Source organism: Chelmon rostratus, chromosome 4 (genome assembly GCF_017976325.1).
Source record: "Chelmon rostratus isolate fCheRos1 chromosome 4, fCheRos1.pri, whole genome shotgun sequence".
NCBI lineage: Eukaryota > Metazoa > Chordata > Actinopteri > Chaetodontiformes > Chaetodontidae > Chelmon > Chelmon rostratus.
Window position 1 is genome coordinate 21,149,825 of NC_055661.1, and position 17,123 is coordinate 21,166,947.

Consider the following 17,123-nt stretch of genomic DNA (forward strand, 5'->3'; position numbering starts at 1 on the left):
GAGGGGAGTGCACAAGAACACACACTGTCTCCAGTGTAATCAGTCATTAATCTGCCCCCTGAACACCATGTTCTGCAGTATAAATCTACTGGCAGACAGCTGGAGTCACTCTGACTGATGAGCTCCAAATCAGTGTGAAGAGCCCCAGCGGTGATGAAAGTGGTTCTCCCACCAGCATGGCAGAGGTCGATGGCGCTGATCCAGGCCGAGTTTTATTACTCCTCTGTGGCATACCTGACCTACAAAAAACTAATACTCGTGCAGCCAACCCAAAAAATGTGCTGCATTAAAGTCCTGGTTGATTTCCTTTGCTTTCTGTCAGTATTTGCTGCTAATAAATATGATTTTAAACACGGTGTAAATGATTTCAGTGCTACCACAGATGGAATTATGTAACATGCTTTTGTCATCTGAGAAACTGACATCTCAAGCAAGAGATCTGAAGTTGGAGTCGTCAGTGCATTTAATACAAAAAGTCGCTCAAAGGGATTTAGAGCATCGGTGAGGCTGAGCTTTCCCAACACTCTGTTTTCAAATGACTTATTTTTCTTCTTCGAAACTGTGTCAGACTTCTGTGGGAGAAGTCTTTCATCTGCGCAATGGCAAAGAGGAACTAATCAGCGTTTTTTGCTCACGAGGCAGATCCACACCCTTTCTCACCCCATGTTTCCTAGACTATATAAGCCCACATCTGGGGTGACATCATTAGGAAAACAGTGCTGCAGACAAAGTGACCCTCTGTTGTGATTTATATCATATTACTACTGGCTCACATGACCACTGGCTTTACTATTAAATATGAGATTATCAAAGTGTAGCAGGGGGAATTCTGAATAAAATGAATAACTCAGTAAGCCATGCATCTGCGGCAGTGAATTTATATGCTTTGGTGATAGATAAGAAGAACAAGCAAACACAAGACGTGGTTTATCAACAAAAACAGCATCTGACCAAATGCCTGAACAGCGTTTGTTGTGGTGCCAGCACCTGACACCCAACCACGCATGGAGAGCAAGAGCTTGACATTGGCCACAGCAACAAAAGCATTGTCAGTACGGACCCCTGAGGAGATCAATTTGCTCCCCCTGTTTCCAGGCCTTTCAGCAGGGTTGAATAGAGGACAGAGGGCCGGTCGCAGCAGCAGGAGGCCCGGCAATGTTTCTCTAACGGGGTGTAAAGACAAACAAATCACTGGGATGAGACGTGGTCTTGTTATTGTGATGAGCCAGTGATTCACACCTGGATCATTCAGGCTGATAAGGGATAATTAGTTTGGGATTACTGTGGTCACTAACAGTTTATAAAGATAGAGTGAGTGAGGGAGTTTAAAGGGCAGTGCTGGGGTGCTCTTGTGTTTGAGATACTAAATCTCACTTTGCTCTGCAGAAAAACAAAACAAAGGCGGGATTAGAGACAGATCAACTATTGTGAAATACTTTTTTCCTGGCAAACATCAGGAAAAATGCCTCATTATGTATGCAACTGACAACCTCAGCATTAAACCTCACCTGTGTGACAACTGTGGCTTCAACTTTACTGATGAACAGGATTATCATTTACTCTGTTGATGCAGAATGAAAATGGAAATGCCTGTCATCATTTTCCAGAGCATGTGATTTCTTTTCGTTGTTTGTTTTGTCCCACTAGCAGTCACAAACCCATTAATATCAAAATCCACAATCATAAAATAACAGCCAGTTTTCACATTAGTGTGCTGGAACCAAAACCGTTTGGCATTTTTCTGTCAAAACTGACTTTAACGACTAATCAGTTAACAAAATTGTTGCTGATTAAGTTTGTGTTGTTCAACTCATCAATTAATTGACTTATCTTTTCTGTCAAATGATAAAATTATTTTTAAAATTGCCTATTCATTTCGCTAGCTATGGTACTGTTTTCCTTTTGGAAAACAATATTACTCTAATGTGTAACTTATAGTGTGTTCCTCTCACAATTCCTTACTTACATTTGAACATTTGAATATGACTCTGACCTAATTAGTCCTATAACAACATTTAACTTGCGGAATGGAATCAATGCACGTTGGAAAGCGGTGACTAAGCTGAAACCTGCAGGTACACACAGACTGATTAAAAACCTGGAAAACTCACCTTGATTCACTCACCTGTCTACGCTCAGTCTTTCCTGTCATTCCCTAATGCGCGGTACCAAAATCATGCATCAGTCTTCAATAATGAAAAACATGCAACGTTAAAACGCTTTGGGAAACGTATGCACAGGTGTTTTTGGACATCACTACAAGTCATTGTTTAACGTCACCCACCTTTTTGTCTGCCTCTGCAAAGTCTTTCAGTCTAGCTTCTCATGGACATAAATTACCTGAAAACGCCGTAGACCTGAGTCTTGGCACACAGTCTGGCTTTAACTAATATGGTATCGGAAAAAAACAAGAGTGGGTGTTAAAAGACATATCGGGAAAAAACGCGCAGCTCATGGAAGAGAAAAAGAAAAAAAAGCATCATTGAACGGGTTAATTTTGAGTCATACCAGGCTCCGAGAAGTAGAAAAATGAGAAAAAAAATTCCTCCGCCGCCGCGACGCAGAGAAAGAAAACTTTAACTTCTCTTGTTTGGCTGTTGTGTCCGTTGTAAAAACGCGTGCTGAGTTGTGAGGAATTTCTGAATCGGCGACAAACAAATGTGAGTTAGATATAAGCTTTTAATAGGTTTTTAACCGTCTTTTCAGGCCGACGATAGATCCCCGCTGACTTCGGCGGAAGGATATTTGTTTGTGTTTTCGCCCGCAGTGACTTCAGTGACTGGTGAACTCAGAGAGGTGGAGGACTTTTTCACTGCCGTGTGTCGCTAGTAGAAGTTAGATTTATGAGTATTTTAAACGGTTTTAACGGAACGGCTCGTAGGACACATGTAAAAAACAACTGAAATGTTGTAATTCGGCACTACACTTAACGTTTGCTTATTTTTTGTGCGACCCGTTTCCATCGATACTTTTTTTTGAGAAGTAACCGTCCCGGAGACAACTCAACTTTGGGCTGGCGACCTTATGTGGATTTTACAGAAAATATGGAGCAGATCCCCGGTTTCTCCTCGGGCAAATCACTAGTCTTTGTCTTCTGCTTCATTCACTTCTCTCTGGGTAAGTTTGTTATCACGATAAAGCTGTGTTGTTTTTTCTTCGTCTTCTAATAATTCATAACTTGTCACGTTGTGTTGCCTCCGCATCAGCGGGACGCGGAGCAGACGTAGCATCTCTACATTCACTGCTTGTACACTTGTGTCTGACTAGCTAGGTGAGCTGCTTTGAAAAAGTTACCTGAAAAAGCGAAACTTCTTCCTTCAACTGACCTTAGATGCATAACTATCCTCTGGAAAGACTTTTAACAATAGTTTGTGGTGATTGTTTTGTTTCTGCTGCGTTTGAATAGGAGTTGGTAAGACATTTTATCCAAAACATACGCTAGCTAACGTTGCTTTGATATTACTATAGTATCCTCACAGAGGTTTAGGCTGTCACTGTTATGCTCACCTTTACTCATTATTTCGCGCTATTTTACTGACTTTCTCATCACTCTTAATACATCTTGTATACTTAAAGTCTCATGGATCATTCTCACATAGTTTAAAAGCCTAGAATTGATTGCACACCCTCTCAAGGCCACCAAAACTGAGGATAACGTCACCATGTGTCTAAGATTGTTGAGGTCTGGTTAATATGGATACTATGGCCTACCACTGCTGACTGTTCAGTCTGAGCTGAGTTGCACCGCTGCCCAGATGTTGAACAGCAAGAGCAAGAGAAAGAATTCAAAATGGACACTTAACCATGTTTAGACTGCCCTGCTGAATTAAGAGAGCTGACAGTGAAGGAGTGGATAAACTGTGGATTTTAAGGCAAATATCTGCCCCCATAATTATGGTTATATAGAGTTTCACGAGGAAACAAACTTATTTTTCCCTCTACAAGACCATGCCTATGTATTGCATGTACTGCAGGGCTGCAACTAATGATTATTTTCACTGTCGATTAATCAGTAGATTATTTTCTCGATCAATCGATTAGTTGTCCGGTCTATAAAATGTCAGAAAGTGGTGAAATGTGTCGATCAGTGTTTCCCAAAGCCCAGCATGACAACCTCAAATTTTTTGTTCTGTCCACAACTCGAAGATGTTAATTTTACTGTCATAAAGTAAAGACGCCAGGAAATATCCACATTTAAGAGAATGGAAGTTTTTTTTTAAGAGAATTCAGACTTTTTTTCTTGAAGAATTACTCTGACTTATAAATCGATTATCAAAATAGTTGGCGATTAATTTTATGGTTAACAGCTAAATGATTAATTGTTGCACCTCTAATGTACATTTTAACGCTGCAAGTTTTTCAGCAACCTGCACTTCAGAAGTTTGGGTCACACTCTGTGAGTGCCCTAAAAAGTGACATACTAAGGAGGGAATTGGTACAAAGATTGAGAAATATTTGTGAGACCTAGATGTAATTGGAAATGGTCTTAATACTTCAAATCCGGCACCTGTGCTGTATATTTGTCATAGAATTGCAAGCAGTGTGTATGTGTTTAGCATATATAGGGATGGCTAGTTTACCTTCTAGTGCACCTGTCTTTAATTAAGCACTAATTAGGGTCCACTAATTGGAGTACAACAGCAGGTCCTTAAATAGGTCTTTAGGTCTTGGGTCAGGTCACTGTGCATTACTAAAGACTCTGCAGAATGAAAGGTTGTTTTGTGTAGAAATTGCTGAAAAATTAAGTACCTTTGGGCATTGTGGCTCACACTACCACATGGCAACTAAAACAGTCGAAAAGAGTTAGCTGATGAAGGTCTAGCAGGCCAACAGACAGCATGTTGGCATTAATTCAGCTGTAACGCCAATAAACAAATAGAAAAAAATACAAAAAATAGAGAAAAACATGTAAAAAAAAAGTTTGATAGTATGCATTGTTTGTCGCTTTATTCATCTGTGAATGTAATGTTGAAAACTTAATTTGAAGTGTGCCATACTAATTTGATCTTTTTCTTGAATTTATCATTATTTAACATTATTCCCAGTGATACTGTAATGTTTTTTTCTACCTATATTTGTTTGTGTGTCTGCCCACAGATACATGCAGCCCTGCTATTCTTTCATGCATGTTTTCTTGGACTATAGGTGACTTCTCAACAGAGGAGTTGCACAAAAGAAGAAAAGACAATGTAAAAGTGCTGCAGGCAGTGCAAGGAGAGGCAGTGGAATGTTGTTGGTGTTTGACATTCCTCCCTCCCTCTCTGTTCAGCCTCTGTCTCTTTCACTCACACACACTTTGTGCGCCATGATTTTCTTTCCCTGCCCCTCTCCATCCCCACCTATACTTTTTCCGCGCTAATGCTGAACTTCCAAATAGTGGGGACTCTTTGGTGTAATGTACCACACAGCAAGCTCCTGTGACCACAGCCTGATTCATGCAAGGCACAGGTGGTTTTCCATATGACAAGATGGCATTGTTGAAGGTGTTGTTTACCTTGATGATGTGAGGAAGGTTTGAGGTTTGCCCATGCTGCAATAAGCAGCAGTAGCTTGTGGCTTTTTATTTCACAGTTTCACTCATTTGCCAAAAGAAACTGCAAATGTGTGTTTCTTGCTATGTAGACCAATTATTAAAATACAGCTGCGCTTCCTTTAGCTTCTTCACAATAAAAGCCTGCCAGATGTTTGCCAGTTCAAAGCTTTAATTCTGAAGCAGAACTGGCTGTATCTTTACCTGACATTTAGAGCTACAATTTGGCACATGAGGGTGGATCATTAAAGAGCTGCAATCTGCTGAACATAAAAATGTGAAAAATTAGCTTTGTACCTCTTCACCTACCTGATCACACATGCCAAGCCATTCCATTTAGTGCATCACAGCCCAGTTAGGGAGGAACAGTTTGACTTTACTCCTATGCAGGACCACAATATTGCAGGCCACAACAATGACCCCCGCGGAGAGGGTGCAGTGGAAATGCTTAATCACAAGTTTGCATGCCACTGCATGGCTTAAGTATATTATTCCAGAGACAGTGAAAATGTGGCACAGGCCATTCCCTGTACTACATTAATCAGCCAATTTTTATTGTCTGAAGTAGATGATACTGTCTGTATTTTCTTTTTGCTCAGTGTTACCAAGCTCTGATTGCGAAACGTGATGTCAGACACATTCCTAAACTACCTGTACCAGACATACCAGAGGGTACATTGGCATTTGTCAACAAGTTCTTGTGGTTTATTTTGCTATTTGAGTTGAAAATATTGCTAAAGACAATTCTACTGTATATGATGTCTTCCAAAGAGATTAAATGATTGTCATTTCGTAATACTTTTAGGGCCTGTAAAGGTCAGTGAAGTCTGTCTGTGTTAATGCAGGAACATGGTTAATATTGTGCTACAGTCCGGCTGAATGTCAATCCTCTTCTTAAAGAAGCGTGGGTGCCATCTTTCTAGCACACGACATAGTGTTACCTCGATGGTGTGGGTATGTGGATGGTTGCATATATTTGCCCAGTGCAAACAGCAGACAGCTGACATGCGTGTGTGTATCTATTTGCGTGTGTGTATGTATTGCATTGTGAATACAAACTGACAAAGGCCAGCAATTGTGCCGCCCATGGTTTACTTGCATCTGTCCCAAGCTGGTGTGAAATGTGATTTATCTCCACCATGCTTCGCCCTGTGCTCTAAAGACAAAGATATTTATTGAGCTGCCCACAACACTGCATTATTTACTGGCCACCAACTCTGCCCACTGCTTTGTGGCTGTGTTAATAATGTAGCTTAAGACATCTTCTCTGTGACACCCTGCAAGCTTTCCCTTTGGTTTCTGTCAGATCTCTTCTCATCTGCTCCCTCAGTAAGAAACTGTATAGGGCTGTGATTGTATGGATTATTCTTACTGCAGTGAAAAAGCAATGTATCTCCGCGGTTTGTTGTTTTATCGCCAATACTGCCAACTCCTCTACTCCAACGTGGCCTCCGGTGTGCAATCATATCCCTTTTAGAATTTGCTATCCAGTCTTGAACTGCAGTGTCTTTTTGGAGACTTTGCTGTAAATTCATAATGATAAATCCTACACTGAATCCATGCTGTGATGACTTATGTATTTTTATACGTTCACGGTTAATGTTCTGTCATTAATTAATGTGCCATCAATCCCATGATGCCTTGGTTTGAGTTTGTCAACCAATCATGTAGTGTAATCTCAGGTATGCATGATGTCCCACATCAACATGCATCAGTGTTCAGGGGTTGCATGGGTAAAAAAATAGCAGAGTTTGTTCAATTAGCCTACTGCAAAATGCTGTTTAGTGCTATTTAATGAAAGCCCCAAAACATACACACAGTAGTTAGTCAGAGTTATTGAAAGAACTCAACGTGACATGGTGTCAGAAGTGGAGTTACTGTGAGTGAACAGAGCCATAGTTACTAAAGGTTATACTGACACGAGGAGCATAAGTTGTAGATATCACAAGTACTCAAGCCTTGAAAAAATTAATAATAAACAAAAGAAATCCCCCATATGTTTAATGGACTGTCCCTCCCCAAAGTGCACGAAGCTGAAATGATGAGCAACTGCCCTTCAACATAGCATGAAGACAATGATAATAACTAAAAAAATAATTCATGTGTTTGTTATATTTGATATCACACACCATAAGCACTAAAAACCAGAAACACAAAAAATCACAATGATGACGGTAATGAGCTCAACCCCGCGTTGGCATCACATGACTGCAGTATTGTGGAAATGTGGTTATCATCATAGTCCAAGTAAGATACTGTGCATTCATGTTTCAGGTTTTTTTTCAGTTCAGCCTTCTCCACCCTTTAGATTAGTAGTGTAGTTAAAAAGCCAGGCCACCGCATATGTTTCGGTCCTGTGCTTGTTGGTTGTAGTGGGAGAGAGTAGTAAATAATGTGTAGAACCTTATGACTCAGTGGATGAAGATCTGTGGAGCTGCCCACCAGATGTAAGTGTGTCTGCATTTCCATGCACATATGCATGTGTGTGCGCCTCTGACGTCATGGTGGCTTAGAATAGATGTAAACTCATAGAGCTACTGTGATTAAGGTCTTGAAGTTGAAATGCATAGCAGACAAGGTGAAAGTCATAGGTATGGGCCTGTTACCATTTTGCTTCCCTGTGCTAATACAGCCCACTTGAGTTTGCTATTAGTGACTTTGATCCTTTCCTATTAAATAAATACCAGTCAAAATGTGCATGAAGCTCGGTGTATGCCCTGCATGAAAGGCATGCACTGTTACTATAGGAGGCGGTGTTTGCTGCTGTGAAGGTCGAGGGGATTACACAGCGTTGTGTCTGCACTGTTGAACAGGTTAGCAAATTAACAGGGAATTACTGCGGCCTGCATTCTTTGGCCAACACAGCCCCGTAATCCTGGGGCATTCAGGCAGGGCGCATGGAGTAATGAACCAAGCAGGGCACATCAGGCAGGAGAAGGAGGGAAGCCTATCAGTTCTGGGTTACCTATGATGAATTATTTAAGTGGGACATGGGATTATCTGGTTAAAATACAGAGTTTAACAGTAAGGATTGTCAAGTGCATAGAAATATTGGCACTGGTCAGGCAATAGTCCATTTACTCCCACTGTTTGCCAACCAGTGACAAACTGGGTTGTCACTCGGTGACAAATAGTGACCCTGTTGTATAAATACCACTGCTGAGGAAAAGGCTGTATAATAAAAATACTAGGGGAGAGGAGAGAAGGAAGTCTCTATGTGTGGCCAAACTAGACTAGCGGAAATAATTTATAATGGTTAACCACCCATGCATCTTGTTATGAGGTGGACAAAAATCTCACATTGAGATATGATGTTTCATTGTTGTTGTTGGTCATTGTTCAGATACTGGTGGTTCAATTCTAAAGAACTGTAAGATGAAATTGCACAGAAATGAGAACTGAAATGCATGCAAAAAAGCCCTATTCCAGCCTGACATGACAGACATGACATTGTATCACTGGATATGTATGTTTTTCACATATTTTATGAATATATTTATGGACACAGTCTCACACTATTTCACAAGCTCCAGCTAAAAATATTCTACACCACAGTTTATGCAATATTGTGAATGTAACTGAACGTGTCTGCACAATAGTCCTGAGTTTTTTTTTATCGTAATAAAAAAAGTTTTGAATCAGGAAAAACAGTTATGATTAAGGACATGAATGAGCAAGGGAAAGTCCCCACATTTGCCTTGTCTGGTCTGTGCTCCCTGTTTCTGTCTGTCTGTCTCTTTCTCACACACATGCTCCCTCTCTCTCTCACACACACACACACACACACACACACACACACACACACACAGAGAGAGAGCCAGCAGGCCAGCACTCGGTTTTAGATGAGACTCTCTCAACTCCTCCAAGTAATTACAACAGCAAGGCGACCGTTTCAGTTTGGAAGTTGGCAGGGTAATTGCTGGGGCTGTCCCAATCAAGATATTTGTCTTCTACTTTACTCTCATTTTTACCAGTTGAGGCTACTAGTAGCTTTATATCTGTTTTACTAATCTGTGGTTCACGCTTGCACTTCTCATAGGTTCAGGAATAGATTTCAGTGTTGTAACGTCAGTGCATGAGTCGCTTTTGACAGCTGGTATTACATTAAAGGACATGAAAGGATTGTAAATAGATCAGGTTTAATAATGCCGATACAGTTGTATGACAAAATGCCTTGATCTGTCCTGATAAAGACCCAGGACATGAGCTTGAAACATCCTTAGTAATCACACTTTTGCTGTTACTATTGGCACACATCTGTGTCTTACAGTATGTGACCACCCTCTAAACTGAAGCTGACCTGCGAGACTAAAGCCTTAAAGCCCCTGCTTGGTTCGTCTGCTTGGTTCCTCTGCTGTTTGTGTGGGCCAGTAAAGCTTCCCTCAGGGTAATAGTGTTTAGTTTGAGCCTCATCTCTCTCCTTCCATGCTGAGCTAAGGGTATTTTATTGCAAGTTACCATGGTGACTGTTTGGCCTGCTGGATATAGAGGCTTGTACAGCAATTCCAGGAAATGGGGTTACTTCCTCACTCAGCGCGAATAACTTCCTGCCCTCTGCTGTATGGATGTGTGCCAGTGCTCAGGGACACCCATTCGTGTGCAGTCTTTGTCTGTAGTTTCATAATTACTTCCCCATCTCAATCCTCAGCTATTAGCTCAAAGCCCATCTATCTCTCTCCCTGCCTCTTAATACCTCTTTGACAGTGTTTTTTTCTTCTCATGACATGGCTGGATCCCTCTAGAGACCCGCCGTGGTGTCGGTGACAAAGCAGTGGCGAGTGCTGAGGGAGGAACCAGTGTAATGCCAGCTGAGCACAACAACTCTGCTCCCCCTCTCATTTTCCTCTGTCCTGGCCTCCAAGGGCTGTGAATTTTGCCTGAATTTTGCCTAACTTCATTCACACGGCTTAGTGTTTTCAGTTTTTACAGATTGTCACAGAAAAATACCCAGGTTTAAAAAAGGAGGAGATTGGTTTACACTTATTTTAACCTGGAATTTATGTCAGCATGTATCCAAAAGTAGTTGTGGTTGCTTTCTTCCACCGCAGTTTACAAAAACCAAAGTCCACTTGCAGTGGCGACAGCTCAGTAAATGCTTCTAGTTTTAGAAAGTGAAAAGTTTAATGGAAAGAAAAACAAATTAGCTGCTTATTATGCACAAGAGTTGTTTTAAAGACTAAGACTCTACCGCCATGCTTGTGGCTCTGTGAGACTGTCCTTTGAAATTGGTGTGCTGTGAGCTAAATGCCAAAGTCAGCATACATGATAATGAAACAGTAAAACTAAAATTAAACAACAGTTTTGACTGCAACATCATATGTGTCTACTCTGTAAATCACTTGTCCAGTATTTTCTATTTTTAGATATAATGATGGCATCCCCTAGTTTGAGTTAAGTATCAGTTTATGTAGATGGAGACCTTATGTCAAGCAAATCTTACACTAAGATAGATAGATAGATAGATAGATAGATAGATAGACAGATACTTTATTAATCTCCAAAGAGAAATTGCAGTGACATCAGCATTCTAAATCATCTTCTTGTCTAACTTAGAAAGATGAACGTACATCTTGGACTGCACCTTAGCTTGTTGAATGACCAAACAAATGTTCACAGGGGAAAAATGCACTGATTTGCAGGCTAGATAGTTAATCAACTGCAGCACATGAAACGGCATGTACACATACTTGCAAATGTCACTTTAGCATGGTTAAATGCTGGTGTGGTCTTACTAACATAAAAAGTAGGTGATTGGAAACATACCTTTTGCTACTGCCCCGATGACCGCCCTGATTTTCCATGCAGCAGCACAGTGAATAGTTTTTCTTTGCCACATCTACATACTGAAACAGATCAGAAGATTCCTCTTTTTCTGTCAACATTTTAGTATTAATTGTATACATTTTTGTGTCTCTTTTGTCTTTGAAAATTGAAATACAAATAAGATTATTAATATATAATTGAGGACAGTTTGAGAAAAGTGCTTTGACATCAGTGTTTAGCATCTTAACAACTACAGCTTCCATCAGCAGGGATCACACACAGCTCTCCTCCCAGTCCCACCAGACTGCAGACACTGTAAATCTCCTGCTTTTGTTCTCCACTTAAATTCCTCTTCCTCCCCATAACCTGTACACACACAGAGAAACACACACACACAATTGCTAGTGAGTGAGAAAAGGAATGTGGGCTTTTGATCAGGAACATCCCGAATAATAGTAATACTTTGGTCTGGAAACTGTCTGTTTCTTCTCAGTTCACACCATCTGCCTGTAGTTTCACTGTTGACTTTGTCGATTGGGTCTTATCAAGGCTCTCATTCCTGGGAAATTTTTCTGTCCATGGTTCGCTGATAGTGTGAGAAAGCCAGGTAGAGAGGATACAATGCTGGTGACATCAGTCTGGATCACAATGCACTGGTCAGTCATTTGAATGTGTGTGAACATTTTGTTTGTTTTACCGTAGCGAGATCGATTGCTGAAACCTTGTCCAAACTTTCAGTCAGGGAATTGGTGACCTGTATATCATGGGGTAATTGGTTTGTGAGTGTGTGTTAAAATGGCGTAATAGGAGGCAGGCTTTCCCAAATCTGGTAAGATCATTGTGTCTGGCATTGCAACAGTGTGCATGGGAAGCTCGTCAAACCAGTCGTAGATGACAGCAGCTTTTCCTGTCTCAGCTCTCTTGCCTCCATTCTTTCACTCCCTCTGCCTTATGCATTAGTGTTTTCATAACCCCCCCTCCAACTCTTTTTTTTTTCTTTTTTTTGCTGATTTTGCAATGCTATATGTGCCACACATGCTATACCCTATGGTATGTTGCCCAGATTTGCTGTACAATAATCATATTAGATGTCCTTTTTTGATTTATTTAAAAGCAGATTCAACATGATTTTACATTAAATTTTGACTTAAATGTGAACAAAACCAAAAGTGAAAGTGTGGCTATCTCACAAGTTTACCACATACGTATGTATTTTCTGCTGTCTGCGCTGCGCTATGTGCATGATTGTGCATTATTTTCATGTTTTGTAGAAAGTGTGCATATGTCTGCTCAGTACAGAAATAGTCCCATAAAGGCACAGTATATTCTGTGGTCTCTTGTCCTGCAGCTGGTGCCTGATATCAGCTCTACTTACTTTACTTTATTTCGGTAGATGTCTGTGCAGTTGTGCACATGGAGGCATGGTTATGTGTGGGCCTGTTGGGATTATGAATTTCACAGTGGTTTATGTATGGTATCCCCATGTCTAATGGACTATGTCTGTCTTGGTCTATCTAGAGCCTGACTCTAAGGCATTAGTCTTCTGCTGCTCTCTGACCAGGCCAGTTCAGTCTGGACCCTGAAATATGTGCCCAACCTTTAACACTGCAAAATCATATCAAGTAGGGTTGATAATACTGTAGTTAAAATAGTCTTTGTCAGGACTCCTCCACTTGAGTGACACTTTGATTAACCTAGATGCAGGAAGTCACACCATTTGTGAGCGCACTTCCTGTAATGCAATGACTGTTTTGTGAAGACATTATTGGCATTTCTGTGAAATCAGCTGATCTCCCCTCAGTTTTGTAAAAGGAGCCCTGTTCTATAGAGTGGGAGCTACATCACATAATCACTTCAACATAAGACTATAAATGGAACAAAATGTTAACATAACAACAGTTGTTGCAACCACTACTAATGATTTATAAGAGTTGTGCTCAATTAATTACACTCACTTAACAGAGGGGTCTTTCATTTGGCTTCCATGTCACATCGATAAATAAAGGCTGAGAACACCACGCTGTTGTTTGGCATGTTGGGCTGGCATGGTGTGTGTGAGGACCACTTGAGAAATGTGTCTCTGGTGGCTTGAAGGCCACACAATAGCTGATGTGTCTGGCAACGAGTGTTTCACTGGCGGGGAGATAGTTGGACTTTGTTGTCTTCATCAAGGCTCATTTCTGTCCGCCTGCTCATCCGGCCACCCTATGACCACTGGCTGATTCCAGGGTGGTTTTTCATACGCTACATTGGTGGCGAGTCTTCAGCATTGTCTCTGTAAGGGGGAGATGAGGAGGGAAAAATTAGTACACTACTGTGTGGAGGGTGTCCCTCAGAGGGTAGGGGAGTGTGTGTGAAGAGGATATGTTGCCACCTATGCTAAACAATTTTCTGGGGGAAACCCTGAACAAGATGTGATCAGTGCCAACTTTGAAATTCAGCCACAGTGAAGCACTGCTGGCAAGACTATAGCTACCCAGCTTGTGGGGAACTTTCCTGTAATTTAAACAGGTTATTTCTGTGATAAACGTAAAGAGAGTATTTTTACATTTTGGCACGATACAGGAGGACATCATTATCATGGTGTCTCTGTATGTCTGTGTCTAGACACAGTCAAGAGTCAAGTCAAGAGCAAGACATGACTGTTAACCAGGCGGATAACTGTAGAGTGGAAAACTGGCTTGGAGCACACATTTTCACAATATACAAAACAAATCTGTGCATTTCAATGAGGAAACTGATGTTCCTGACACTACTACAACTTCTCACTGTATTTAGGTGTGTGGATTGTCTTTATATACCCCCATGTGGTACAGTATGTGAAGACAAACATTTCTGAATCTGTGTTCATGAATTGTTTAAATGGCATAGTTGGAAGTACCATTGACATTTGTAATCAAATGTGACACTTAAAATATTGCTGATATTTTGACTGAACATGTAGCAGATGAAACCTTTCTGATTGCCCACTCTCTGTCTTTTGTCTTTTGCAGCTCTGCAGTGTATGGATGATAAGGCGCCTTGTGTTAACAACGCTACGTGTCTGACCTTTAGTAATGGCACCGAATACTGCAGGTAAGATTGACGTGTTGGGTCTGCGACCGAACGCACAGGCTTTTCAGTTTAATTCATGCTATCACCACAATGCTACGAACAAAAATGAGAACACGGCAATAGAAAGGCCTTACAAGGGGATTGTTGGATGTGAAAGCTAGTACAGAAATGGGTTTTTAGATCAACCCGAGCCTGTCCACGGGACCATGAGGTTTTGCTCAGGCACGGAAGAGGGAATAAAAGACTGCTCTGTCTGACAAAGTACACCAGTACTGGGAACAATACCAATACACACATTTCCACCTCCAAGATGTTATTTAGGACATTTTGGGGGTTTTGTTACTTACTCTCTTGTTGCTATAAAATTGATAGCCGTAAGTGTGCCAATATATTTTACCACTGATTTGTTGTTGCTGAGGGATGTCAAGACCATGACGAGACATTTTTATTACTTGTGAAAGTAACCTATTCAGTCTAATTGATGAGAAAAAACAATCTGAAACTTGATTGATGGAATCAAAATGACAAGTTGGCTAATCACTCTTACCGCATGTGTTAGTTTAGCTTTTTCTTTCTGGGCTCATGCCATGCTGTTGTGGAAACATGAAATAACCTGCAAGGGACTCTCTACTACCGGTGGTGCAATCAGACCATTGAGGAAAAGTGCTGTAGCGTAAAGGAGAGCAGTGGCCTATTTGATCTATGCCTTCCACTTTCTGACAGCTTAGCCTAGTTTGTAATTAAGACTGAGCTATCTTTATAATTGCATCGCCACTCCCGAGCCAAATTCCCAACGAAAGCACACCATAGCTGGTTCATGAACCTGATCATATTTCACCAAAAGTGATGTGAATCACACTGTGCGTCTGTTCCCAGAACTTTTGGAATTTCAACAGTCTGCTACTTCTGTAAATAGGGACGAGGAAAGCAACATTCCTTAATCAGTGTTTGACATTTTCTCTGACAGAGACATTGTGCTGCTGGTCCAAAGGTGCGCTGTCTGTTTGTACTATGTATGAACAAAATTCTTTTATTCAGACTAGTCAAAATTCTATTACTACAGACAGGATCCTAAAGGCATCAGCGGATGCGATGTGATCTTGGTGCATCTAGTTAAGCATGGTAGCTACATTAGGAACTATTGAGCTGCAGGAGATGGCTGTGCAAGTTAGGACGGTAATAAAGAAGTGATGAAACATCGACCTTTTCAAGGACAGCTCATGACTGGCAGCTTTTAATTTTGGAAATTTTTCTCAGGTGGAGCAAACACAACTAGATTGTCTTGGTTAGATGGTTTTCAAACAACAGGCTTGAATCAAAAAATCACACCCAACTTCAGAGCTGCGTTCTTAATGTGGGCAGACAGGCATACATTACCAGTAGAATCAGGCTTTATGCCGATACTTACCGGCATATGTCTATGAAGCAACATTAAAATGATCAAGTTCTGTAAGATTTTGTTTTTATGTTCTTTTTATTACCTTTACTACCATTTAATTACATTTGTGGTTAATAGTATGACGCAAAATAATTTTGTGTGTATTTTTTGTACAAGAGAACCAATAATATTTTAATGTTTTTTTAAACTCTGGCTCTCTTGCTCAGCCACGCTGTCTCCATTCATGACCACTAAGTCTGTTCATTTTTTTCAGAATTGAATGATGATGTTGATGATAAAAGAAAGGCCTGTGCCCTGAAGACATGCAGAGAGGAGTCTCTTAGTTGAGAAGAGTCAGCTGACAGAGCGCAGGCCTACTGTTAGACTGATTAACTAGTCTGTCAATTTTTTTCTGCTGTCCGCATGAACAGCTGCACACGCAATGTCGTGCACACATTCGTGCACACAAATACTGTAGATACACTTGCCTCTGTCTGGTCGGTCTGTTTCCATCTGTACTGTGCTGCTGGTCAAAAGCTGATTGTGTAAAAATCAAATTATGTGTGTCAGAGTATTAAAGGGAGCTGGTTGTAAATAAACAACCACTTTGGCCGTTTGGCCCAGACCAGTCTTATTATGTCACATGGATCATGTGTGGGGTCAGACTGGGAGTAACTGTATAATTAGACAGGCAATTGATACGGCAGGCTTATATCAGTGAGGCTGCCACTGTGGACAACTGTTAAATCTATTTGCCAAGACATTTGAAGGTATTTCTAATTTACAAATAGCCAGTCCTTTCTTAATACGGAGAGTGGGAAGTAATAGCAAATGTCATCATGTTATTAGCTTTTCTCAGTTTATGTAATAACAAGAAAACCATGTTGATACATTTTTACAGGTGAGGACAGTATTGTTTCTGTTTGATATCTGTAATGAAGCAAGTCCACATTGGAGACAGGGCTGTATTTTGATTGGCAACAGAGTGAGCCTCTGCATGTTTTCATTTGTCAACTTGCCTCTGGTGCCTTACGTCCTGAAAACTCTGAAAAACAAAAATACTACCCTAGTCATATGTGTATGTCTCTGTTTTACATATTTTAATTCCTTTTTGAGACTTTTTTCACTTTGCTACTTTTTTTTTTTTTACTGGAAACTTTGAATGTGAGTGCGTTTGTATGCATATCAGTAGTGTAGACATTTGCAGAAAAGTTAAATGCGAAAATGATTTGAAATTTGTCCTTAAATAGGAAGCTTAGGTTTCTTATTTTAGATGTAAGGAATATTGCGAAAGAGAATTAATGTAGATAGGAGAGGTTGACTAGCTGACTAGCAGGGCAGGGTGCAGAGAAGTCGTCTAACCGGTGACACTGCAAGCCATCGGCCTTGGGTGTGAAA

At 40.7% G+C, this 17,123-nt stretch overlaps 1 protein-coding gene across 1 annotated transcript in view; it reads left to right on the top strand.

Moving 5' to 3' along the window:
* The first annotated feature begins 2,795 nt into the window (after nt 1-2,795).
* The window catches only part of notch2 (notch receptor 2), a 43,613-nt gene continuing 29,285 nt past the window's right edge, over nt 2,796-17,123 (top strand). Inside the window, exons 1-2 of the mRNA XM_041934550.1 lie at nt 2,796-3,117; nt 14,287-14,368. Coding sequence (XP_041790484.1) covers nt 3,045-3,117; nt 14,287-14,368 — 155 coding nt within the window. The 5' untranslated portion in view covers nt 2,796-3,044. The remainder of the gene's footprint in view (nt 3,118-14,286; nt 14,369-17,123) is intronic.